Here is a 12,416-nt window from a genome sequence, read left to right as displayed (position 1 = left end):
ATATCAGTATGCAAAGGGATATACTATATTCCTTGCCATTTTTTGTTTTGCACAGTGCTTAAATATTTTTCAACGTATTTCTTTAGAAGAAAGTTCTATAAAACTTGAAAGGTTAAAATGAAGAGCATTCCTGGTGTTTAAAAAAAAATTAAAGATATTTTAGATCCTCTTTTTCCTTTCAGTTCAAAAAGGAGTGTAAGATTCTCTGATAGTCTAAAATTTAGTATCTTGCCTGAGGATTATGAAAGACCTAACCTAGTTAAACACATGAAATGATACTTACTTATAATAAATCTTGATCACTAAATTGTGCTGTTTGTTCTGTTACATGAACGCATAGCCTTGCAAGTTTATCTGACAGTTGTTTTTTTCTAGCCAAGAAAGTACTGAGAAACAGTTCTATGTCATCATTTGCATGCAGAAAGTGTTTTAATAACCCATTTCTCTCTTCTCCGTCCATCTCTGTTTTAGGCTGACTGGAAGCTTTGTGCCAGACCTGATAGTGAGCATGAGTAGCCAAATGTGGCTGCACCTTCAAACAGATGAAAGTGTTGGCTCCGTTGGCTTCAAGGTCAACTACAAAGGTAATGATGAATGGCTACTATGGGAAATATGTTATCTTAATACCACCAGAGAATACTTTTAAGTTCAAGTTTAATTGCATCTACGAAATAAAAAGTTTTCCCGAACATAAACAAGAATATATTCTAACAAAATACTTCTCTTTTTAATTTAACTATAAATGTTGATTTCACTTTTCTTGAAATAAACGTAGGCCTTTTTTTTCCCCTTATAATGTGTCTATTTTGCATATCTTGTCTCCCCCCAGCCCACTGTACTATCCCTATATGTTAGCCACCCTGGCCTCCTAGACTTACCCAGAATAGACAACGTAATTTTATATACTTTATACAATTTGCCTGACAAAAATAATATACTAATTAGTTAATACTAAAATTCAAAGTAAAGGACTTAATTCCTCTAAGAATCCAGAGTACCATTTTTTTTTTTAAGATTTTATTTATTTATCAGAGAGAGAGGGGGAGAGAGCAAGCACAGGCAGACAGAATGGCAGGCAGAGGCAGAGGGAGAGGCAGGCTCCCTGCCGAGCAAGGAGCCCGATGTGGGACTAGATCCCAGGACACTGGGATCATGACCTGAGCCGAAGGCAGCTGCTCAACCAACTGAGCCACCCAGGCGTCCCCAGAGTACCATTTTTTGAAGGTAGATCATAGGGATCTACCAGGTATTCTCTCAGATTAAATACATCATTTTGGTGTTCAAATGATCAATTCCTGTGTAAGTCATAGACCAGAGATGTGCTAAATTACCACTGCCCACCCGGTGTTGGTAGTGATGCAGATTGATGATTAATTACCTGTGCACAACAGAATCTTTTAGTTCCATTTATAAGAGATAGATGCAAGTGTTATAAAATCATAAATATCCTTGATGAGCCTTGATTAAACTCAAATAGAGCCAATGGATATTGTATATATATGTATATATAATACTGTCTTTCTACAGTATATGTGTATGTGTGTGTGTGTGTGTATATATATATATATATATATATAAATATATATATGAAATGTGAATATAGAATTCTAACTGAAAAAAATAGTGAATGTTAATAAATTCAATTGAAATCTATACCTTAAGAAATGAAAAGTTTTAAGAAACCATCAGAACATTCTGTGGCTTGATTTTATTATTTCTCTTGTGGTAAAAATCATTATTCTCGCTCTTCTCAATTTTAACAATAGCTGTTTAGAATTCTCTTACTTGCATAATAATAATTTGTAATCGGTTTCCTTTTCTGAACATTGGCTTGCCTTGCCTTTGTATCTGGACACACAGAACTGAATGCATGATGTTGTCAGGGAGACCGAACACAGGCATCCTGTGTTTTTAACTTGTGACTAATTTGGTGCTATATTAATTTGAATAGTTCAAGAAATTTGTATAAATGTCAGTTAAAAATAATGAAAAGGTTACCCTGATTATAATTTCAAATATATCCCTCCTCCATTTAAAAATCCACATCTCTGCTCTCTAAATAAGACAAAATTACAACATTTAAAGAACGGTCAGTTTTTGTTGAAAGTATCTATGTTTTGATGTTTTCATTTTTTAAAGAAAATTCCACTCTAAATGGCTAAAGGGAATTGGCATCCTTATATTCCCCTTGGGTTTATTATTTTCTTCACCCTGTGAAGGTTACCTGTCAGAGAACCTGTAGTTGTTTAAACCTTGGAAACCATATTAATCATTAACGATAATGCTTCAACAAAGAAACCATTGTACTAGAGCTCATGGACATGTCGGAGCAGTAGGGATTTCTATCGATATTTACAATGTGCTCCACTCTGTGCGGTTCAAGAGCTGAACTACGTGGTAAAGTAGTACAATTAAACATTATTTTGGTTTCTTTCTGCTCAGTTTTCAAAAAATATTTTTTAAAAAATCCTAAGTATCTGCTGTGTGCTGGCTTCTGAATGAGTTGTTGAAAATAGAAAGAAGAGCCAGGTATTATCTCTCAGGGAAATCACAATATAGTGACAGAGAAAAACATATCCAACTATTCAAGCACAAATAATCTACAGAAATGAGAGAGTTGAAACCAACACAGAAGATTCTTGCTGAATAATGCCTTCATTCTTTTCCCTTCCTTCAGTCTATTTTAATCTAACGTCCGCACTGGGAATGGTGATCTCCAGCAGCAGAGAAGTGTCACATTACACTCCTGCTGTAGGTGTTTCCATAATTTTCTTCATGGCTTAAAGATAAGGTCCAAAACCTTGAGACGTCTTATCTTCCAGCTTTCTTCACTGTGTCTTTGTCTTTCTACAGTCCAATTTTACAAAATTATCTGTAATTCTCCATCCCCGCAAGTTGTTTCATACCTGTCCTCTTTGGGCTTTCAGGCAATTGCATCCGAATTCTCTATTCTTATTTTAACAGCATCACATCACCCATCCTTCAAGACAAAATTCAAATATTTCTTCTTCTGTGAAGCCTTTCTTAACTCCATTCATCACAAAATAACACTTTCTCTGTTGTATAAGACCTGTGCCAGATAGATACTATACTACCAGATGGAAATATATCCCTTTTCATATTTCCATTAGCAACCCTTTGCTATGTCATCGTAAGTGATTAGTAAAACTGAACAAATGATTTAACATGTGGAATGTGATGTAATAGAGGGAAAAATATGTCCTTAAAATTTTAGTTTACCGTGATTTTTTTTCCTACTGTGAAAATCATATTTTTTGCATTCTCCATAATTTAAAACCTGAGCTCAAAGTTGAAGCAGGGTTCATTTTGACAAGTTTTGAATTTTGATGTGCAGATAGCTTTAGCAACTTTGCCTACTAAAAATAATTTTCATAATTACCATGCTCTCTGTTAAGTAGTGTGTTGGTTCTAAATGGAACACCTGCTAAAAAACCTTTCCAGATTTGATCTAAAGATATCTTCTTTTTGTCATCTGTAGATTTTGTATGACATAGCACTGACTGTAGATTTCCTGTAAATTAAGTATGTTTTCATGTGGTATATTCTCTTTTTTTAATTTTATGGGTAGCCACTAAATTATGTAACCCAGATTTTTTTTATGATATATTTTAATTCTTAAATTGTGTTTTGTTAATTGCCTGTGACCATGCTTTTGAAGTTTGCTTTAAAAGAAAATAAATTTTCAAATGAAATCTCCTATTAAGAAACCAAAAATAGAAAAAAAGAAAATTAAAAGCTGGGCTGCTTTGATGCAGGACTGGCATTCCCCAATGGTCAGACTGCCCTTCATTCCCTCCAAGTATAGGGAAACCTTAGTGCTCCAAAAAACTCAGTTTGAAAATGGCCTTTTCTAAGACCATACCATTGACTAAAAGACCAAAAATATATCTGTGAATATAAATGATACATAATTGCCTAATTAAGTCATCATTATCTTTAGAACCTCAGCTTTAATCTTTGGAAGTATCAGTGCTTTTTTCTATAGAATTTGGACAGCAACTATCTTAAACTGTAAAAAACTGTAAAAAAGCAACAAATGTTGAAAATCAAGAAAATAGTTCCTTATTATAAATGCAATTCATTCTTATTCAATTAAAATTCATTTAATTTTATTATGTACATAAAAGTATGCTGATTACGGTTTGCAATAGCAGAAATGCATAAAATACCACTGTATTCTTCAGAAGTTTAATGATATTCCTTATTTGTTAAAAACAGTGATGTCCAGGGCGCCTGGGTGGCTCAGTGGGTTAAGCCGCTGCCTTCGGCTCAGGTCATGATCTCAAGGTCCTGGGATCGAGTCCCGCATTGGGTTCTCTGCTCCGCGGGGAGCCTGCTTCCTCCTCTCTCTCTCTCTGCCTGCCTCTCTGCCTACTTGTGATCTCTCTGTGTCAAATGAATAAATAAAATCTTTAAAAAAAAAAAAACAGTGATGTCCATATTGGGTATAACACATCAGCCATCCTTCTCTGCAGGAAATCTATGAGTTTGCCAAAGTTATGATTCAAGTTATGACACTAGGTGTTCCTGCTAAAAGGGAAGAATAACCTAGCTTTTTATCCTGCCCCATTAGCCTTAGGAAGATTAGTTTTGTTTTCTTGTTTTATATTGTCATTATTTCAAGTGAGTATTAACCAGAAAGAAAAATAGTTTTTTTTTTTTTCCACTGGACCTATTAGCATCCATTAACACTGCACTATTTTTTTTTTAATGTATTTTCATCTTCGTCTGAGTAAACCTAAGCAACATTAAAAGGACAATTAATAATTACTAAGAACCTTATATATCGCCATCACTTTACCTGCATTAACTCATCAAATCTCATTAGAACTCTGGGAGGTATCAATTATAACTCAATTTAACAGATCAGAAAACCGACTAGGATGTAAGCACTATGATGATAGGAAGTTGGTCTGTCTTGTTCATTGTTGTATTCTCAGTAGCCAACATCATGCCTAACACATAATCACCACTCAATAAATATTTGTGAAATGTGTGAATGAACGAACATGAGTATCAGATCTTTAACTTACTGCAGAATCTAGATGCAACTCTAAGTTTGTCGACTTCATGATACTTTCTATTATATGATATTACATCCTATGTAGGTGTGAAGTGTTTTTGAAAAGCAGAAAGGTTAAAGCCTGAAGACAAGCTGAAGACCCTGATCAGTGTCTAAAAAAAAAAAAAATATATATATATATATATATATATATATATATACCACAAGATTGAGTTAAACTACTGAGCTCCCATTGTCTCATCAGCTACACATAAAAAAAAAATGTATACACAGCAAAAGCCACCTGATTTCAAATGTCTGTACGTTTTTATTTCCATATAGTAACTTTATGGTCTTTAGAAATATTTGGTTAAGAGCTTAAGTTCATGGCAGAAGCCATATATAAAGAAAAATCTTCAGCTTTCATAAGAGTTCTGAAAGTGCTATCATCTGCTGCTTTTAGAAATCAGGTATTGTAACTGACTGATTTTCAGTTGCGTGATGGAGCGCATTCTCATCAATATAATATTAATAGTGAGCACTTGCTGAGTATTACTGTTTTTTTTTAAGATTTTTATTTATTTATTTGACAGAGAGAGATCACAAGTAGGCAGAGAGGCAGGCAGAGAGAGAGGAAGGGAAGCAGGCTCCCTGCTGAGCAGAGAGCCTGATGTGGGGCTCGATCCCAGGACCCTGAGACCATGATCTGAGCCGAAGGCAGAGGTTTAACCCACTGAGCCACCCAGGCACCCTGAGTCATTACTGTTTTTAAACATGTGTGTCATCTCATTTAATCAACTGTAGCAAACCAATAAAGTAGGTAATATTATCCCTATTGTATGGATATTGTATGGATGAATTAATTAACACAGCAAATTAGGTGATTCATTCAAGATCACATGGCTGGTGTGTGGCAAAATTAAGATATGACTGTGAACTCTACGTTTTAAGACTGCTGCTTTTCAGAAACTTATATTATTTCTGTAAATCTTTGCTTAAATTTAAATTTATTTAGATATTTAAATATTAAAATAGCTCTCAACTAAAGCACATGGCCAGAATCTAAAATTTTGATGAAGCCATCTGCTTTTATGGGATGACCTAAAATTTTGAAATGGAACATTTTAATGAAAGATGATCATTTTAGTTAAATATTTAGAATCATTAATTTTTATGGTTAAAGTGAACTGACAGTCCTTTTCTGTCATTGTGGAACTGAGGACAAGGAATTCCATTATTTGTCAAATGCAAGTTTTTACTAGTAAGGGCATATGCCAGAGATAAGATGGATTGATACCAAAATTTGAAAATAACACGAGACAAATGTTTAACCCTAATTGAACTTCAAATTTAATAAAAACAAACCAAAAAACCTAGCTTCTTAAAAATACATATTTAATGCTGGAGGTGTCATTTTTTTAACCTATCAAATAATGTCTTGAGAGGTTAATTAGAACATTTCATAGATACCTTCTGATGATATTTCAAATAATTTATCCAGAAAAAAATCTTAACCAACAATTCAAGCATATAGATTTTATGCTTTTATAAGAGCACATTTTTCTTCTCTTTTTCTTCCACTGTTTTCTCTCTCCTTCTCTTTCTCTCTCCTTTCCTTTCTTCTTTTATCTTTATTTTGGTATATTGTACATATAACTTTCTAGCTGCTTTTCATTTATAAATATATCATGACAGTTTTTCCAGTCAATTTGTTTGGATAGGTGGCAGTCATCTAATGACTATAGGATAGCTCACAAAACGTGCACACCACAATTAAACATGAACCAGTAACAATTTGCATCTTTGTCTTTATCATGATATTAAAATGTTGAAATAAATATTCTTGTACAATTACCCATGCATTTTTTTTCTTCTTCTTTTACTAAGGAAGCAGATTCTGAATAGTATGGACATTTAAATAAGAAATGGATCTTGAGTAATTATTTCCTAAATTTTATATTTTTACTTTCCCTGGAGTATAAAAAGGAGGCTTTTCCCTATGACCTAAAATGGAATGCTACTAATCTGTTAGGCATTTGTCCATCTGATGTGTTATAAAAGCAGTATTATTGAATTTAATGGCTACAAGGTTGTTGACCATCTTGTCATAGATTTATTAACAACCTGGACTTCATCCTCTGAAATTTTTCAGCTTGATGCTCTTTGGAAGGCATTATTAATGGTCACAATTTATGTACTTTTCCTTTAATTCTGGGTCAACAGAGAATTATACTTTGCTGTCCTCTTGAAGTGAAGTGTGGCCATCCGATGACTAAAATATAACTAAGTGGCTAGAGTCACTCCCAGGCTAAAGCATTGAATACATTGGTGTTCTCTTTCAAAGGGGACAAGGAGACAGTATCTCCCAGGTAGTACAGATACAAATTAATGTTTACTTCCTTTAGTTTGTGTTCCGGAGGGAGAATGGAGCATAAAGGTCCCCACTCCACCCCATCTCCCAACGATATAGTATAAGTAGCATGAGTATGAGGTGCCCCAGTGTCTCCCTTGGTTAATCCTCTGAATCTTGTTTTCCTCTGGGGTCATGATCTCAGGGTGGTGAGATCCAGCTCCTGCTTGAGTTTCTGTCTACCCCTGCCCCACCCCCAACCTGCTTGAGCACACGTGCACACCTGTGTGTATGCATACATGTGTGTATGTGCATGTGTGCTGTCTCCCGAATAGATAAATAAATCTTTAAAAAATATAAGCATGAGCAAAATATAAACTTTGTTTTGTTAAGCCTCTAAAATCTCTGGGTTAATTTGTTAGTCCAACATAACCTAGTACATCCTGGCGAATACACACATTAAGTTAGCCCATTTTTACTTAGTCTTTGTACTCATAACAAGTTGTAGGCATTTGGGGCACATAAGGGATATATCCCTTGGTTTGTTTATACACTGCAAATATTTTCTTTCAGTCTATTTTGATTCTATAACATTGAAATAATACCAGGTTTTTGGCTTCTTTGTTCTAATCAAATTTAACATTCCTTTTATTTATGGAATTTCTGTTTGTATATGTGCTGTGCATTTTAAAATATTTTATAAATATATATTTAAATAATATATAATAATATATTAAATATTATATGTAACTATAATATTTTATTAAAGTTACTATATATAGTATATAAAAACTGTATACAAACAATCATGGAACACTACCTCAAAAACCAATGATGTACTATATATTGAAACAGAATAATAAAAAAGAAATTTAAAACTATATGTACAGGGGCGCCTGGGTGGCTCAGTGGGTTAAATCCTCTGCTTTCCACTCAGGTCGTGATCCCGGGGTCCTGGGATCAAGCCCCGCATTGGGCTCTCTGCTTTGGCGGGGAGCCTGCTTCCTCCTCTCTCTCTCTGCCTGCATCTCTCCTACTTGTGATCTCTGTCTGTCAAATAAATAAATAAAATCCTAAAAAAACCCACAAAATTATATGTACATATATATGTATATATACGTGTGTGTATATATGTATGTGTGTGTGCGTATATATATGTGTGTGTGTATATATATATATATAAAACATTTCTAACTTTAATTCATCTGGAACTTATTTACATATTTTGACTGGGTGTTTTCTATTAAATATAAAGACAATTTTGCCAACAATATTATTAATTAGGTCATCATGTTTCCCACAGAATTGAATGTCATATTTATCACATGTAAGGTTCTTATTTATGCTTGGATGCATTTAACTATTTTCTTCTGTCCAAACCAGACAGCTTCAATATCGCTAGTTTGAAGGTTTTCTTTTTGGACTATCTTGTAGGAACATCTTCCTGCTATGATTTTTCTATTTCAAATATCCATGACATTTCTTATACACTTAACTCCACTTATATCGTAAAATAATTTTGCTGAACTATTTGTGAATTTTCATGAGATTGCATCAATTTTATATATTGCTTTGATCTATATTAATAGAATTATAGAATTTTGTAATGTTATCTCAAGTCATCTCTTGTCTTAGATTTAAATTATTATTTTTTTAGTGCAGTCTCTTTTTCATTCATGATAACTTTATTTCTAACTAGTTCCTACTTTTTTGGTGGATTTTAATAGGCTTTATAACTGATTAGAAAGAACCGCCATTCTTTCTATATATTTATATAGAAAGAAATATTTAGAAATATGTATTTCTATATATTTATAACTGATTAGGAAGAATTATTGTTTTAAATTTATTATTATATTTCTACTATAAAGAATAGTTGTTGATTTTTGTTTATCTGTGTAGTTTAGCCATATTATTTAATGCTTATTAATTTTAATTCTTTGATAATTAGGCATTATAACAGTGGGAAGGCGTTTATGAGCAAATTAAAGAAAACCTAACTAATACTATCCTGAATATGGGTTCATTATTCTCACCTGACATAATGTGGAGAAGAGTAGATGCTGATGTTGGATGATTGCTTTACCTGTTGGATGATTGCTTTACAGTGTCATTTGACACTCAGGTACTTCTCTTCATTCCCTCCAGTTTCCTTAGCTTATCCACGTTTATCCCCAAAGTTGTAAAAACATTGTTGCCAGAGTCAGGAACAGACTGGCATTCCCAGAGGCATATTTAATTATAGTGATGAGAGCTAGCATTTCTGTCCAGTGCTTCTTTTGATGAAAATAACTTTGCTATTTCAACATTTGACATGGTATTTGGCACAGATATGTGGAAAAGAGCCTTTTGCCAAATCTGCATAGTTCCTTCTCAGTCCTATTTGATTCTGAGTTTTTATTAAGAATAGCTGATAAAGGGGCACCTGGGTGGCTCAGTGGATTGAAGCCTCTGCCTTCGGTTCAGATCATGATCCCAGGGTCCTGGGATCGAGCCCCACATCAGGCTCGCTGCTGAGCAGAGAGCCTGCTTCTCCCCTCTCACTCTGCCTGCCTCTCTGCCTACTTGTGATCTCTCTCTGTCAAATAAATAAATAAAATCTTTAAAAAAAAAAAGATAGCTGATAAAGTCACTTTTCTCCATTCATTGAGAAAAGTGCATATTTAAATATGTCACTCCTTAAATTGTGTTCCTAGGCTTCCTGATGCTGGGATAAACTACACTTCCTGCATAAAATTTTCTTGAACATGGTTTCTGATCTTTTAATGCACTCTCAGATTCAATTTACTAATAATTTGATTACAACTTTTGCATTGAATCAAATGCATAAATTAGTCTATGGTTTCTTTTTATGCTGGTTTTATGATTATGGTAGTTTCACCAACTGTGTCAGGGAGTTATCAGTGCTCTGGAATAGTCTGAATAATGTAAGTTTGAGAGTAAGAGAGAACTTTACTATAAAATCATTTGGACATTTTTTACTTAAAGGTAAATATTTAGCAAATTTTAATGTTTTCTTTGGCTATAACTCTCTTCATATCTCCTCTTGGATTAGGGTTGTTTTTATATTTTGTTAGACTATTTTCTAAGTTATAAAATAGACCATTTCAAAATATATTGACATTTCCTATGTACTTTGTTTAAAAAAAAAAAAAGCAGCTTTTTCTAATCTACATTAATTCCAAGGATTAGATCTCTCTCTCTCTCTCTCTCTCTCTCTCTCTGAATCTGCTATTCTGCAGGCGCAGCCCCTCTTACACTTTTTTCTTACTGAGGGAGCTGCTCTAGACTTTAATCAATCTTATCTCTTCAGGTTCCGTATAACACTGTAAGTTTGGGCTGAACTAATCAAACTTCCCTTTGTTATGATTATCAGTCCAGGATCTGGGGCAATTGATACAGATTCTAGGTGAAAGGAAATCTCTTTTCTGAGATGGTAAACTCTAAGGATCATTTAATTTGTGCTACTGGGGGGCCTGCTTAAGCCACTGGCTAGGTCAACTTCTATCACTTTCAACTGAATGAGCCTTAATTACACACTCTCATCTCTTTGCTGTTTAATTCTTTCAACATAGAAAAAGGGGAAGATCTATATTACAATTCAGTGCTTTCAGAATTCAATATATTTATTTATTTTTATACCATATTAGCTTGGAAAACATTATGGATGGGTCTAACAGACATATATGTCTGCTCATAGGAAGTAATACTTGAATAAATAATAGTCAATAAGTACATATAAGTGAAATAATGTATTTATCTTTCTCTGACTGATTTCACTTAGTATAATACCCTCTATTCCATCTATGTTGTCACAAATGGCAAGACCTTATCCATTCTTGTGATATATTCACTGTGAGTGTATGTATACACAACTTTTATATTCATTCATCTATTGTGGGCACTTGACTTGGGTTGTCTGTTGTACATAATGCTGCAATAAATGTAGGAGTGCTTTATTATTTCTTGCCTTTTTGATACAAGGCATTCTGACTAGTGTGAGATGATATTTCTTTCTTATTTTTTTTTATTAGGCTCCACCTAACTTAATTTAATTGGGCTCCACTCCCAGCATGGAGTCCAACTCAGGGCTTAAACTCATGATCCTGAGATAAAAGACTGGAACTGAGCTCATGAGACAGTTAACCGACTGAGGCATTCTAGTGCCCCTAGTGTGAGATGATATTTCTTTATGATTTTGATTTGCATTTTCTTGATGATTAGTGATGCTGAATATCTTCTTATATGTCTTTTGGCTATTTAGGCCAAAATTGTCTATTTAGGCCCTCCACCATTTTTTAATGAGATTGCTTTTTATTATTTTTCTTTTCTTTCTTTTTGTTTTTTGTTCATTTGTTTTGGTATAAGTTCATAAATTCCTTATATATTTTGGATATTAACCCCTTATCAAATATATCATTTGCAAATATCTTCTTCCACTGAGTGGGTTGTCTTTTTGTTTTGCTGATGATTTTACTTGCTGTGCAAAACATTTTTATTTTTGGTGTACTCTCAGTAATTTATTTTTTGCCTTTGTTTCCCTTGCCTGAAGAGACAGATCCATAAATAAGTTGCTAAGGCCAATGTCCAAGAGATTACTGCCCTGTTTGCTTTTAGTTTTATGGTCTCAGTCCTCACATTTAGGTCTTTAATTCATTTTGAATTTATTTTTGTGCATTGTATAAGAAAGTGGTCCAATTTTATTCTTCTGCATGCAGCTGTCCAGTTTTGCCATCACCATTTATTTAAAAAAATACAAAACTATCTTTTCCACATTGTATAATCTTGCCTCTTTGTCATAGATTAGTTGACTATATATTGTGGGTTTATTTGTGGGATGTCTATACTGTTCCACTGATCTATAGATCTATTTTTGTGCCAGTACCACACTGTTTTGATTAATATAGCTTTGTAATATATCTTAAAGCCTTGGTTTGTGATAATTTCAGCTTGGTTTCTTTTCCAAGATTGCTTTGGCTATTTGAGGTCTTTTCTATAAACAGGTGTAAAAAATAGAATTGAAACTATTGGATAGTCACATGC

The 12,416-nt window shown here is 33.6% G+C and overlaps 1 protein-coding gene across 5 annotated transcripts in view; it reads left to right on the top strand.

Moving 5' to 3' along the window:
* Positions 1-12,416, top strand: part of CSMD3 (CUB and Sushi multiple domains 3) — a 1,246,643-nt gene that overhangs the window by 680,689 nt on the left and 553,538 nt on the right. For all 5 annotated transcript variants that reach the window (XM_032316321.1, XM_032316320.1, XM_032316319.1 and 2 more), the window contains one exon: positions 472-584. In XM_032316321.1, the coding sequence (XP_032172212.1) occupies positions 472-584 (113 nt within the window). The remainder of the gene's footprint in view (positions 1-471; positions 585-12,416) is intronic.

The sequence above is a fragment of the Mustela erminea genome, chromosome 16 (assembly GCF_009829155.1).
Source record: "Mustela erminea isolate mMusErm1 chromosome 16, mMusErm1.Pri, whole genome shotgun sequence".
Lineage (NCBI taxonomy): Eukaryota > Metazoa > Chordata > Mammalia > Carnivora > Mustelidae > Mustela > Mustela erminea.
This window is presented reverse-complemented; position numbering and strand designations above follow the sequence as displayed.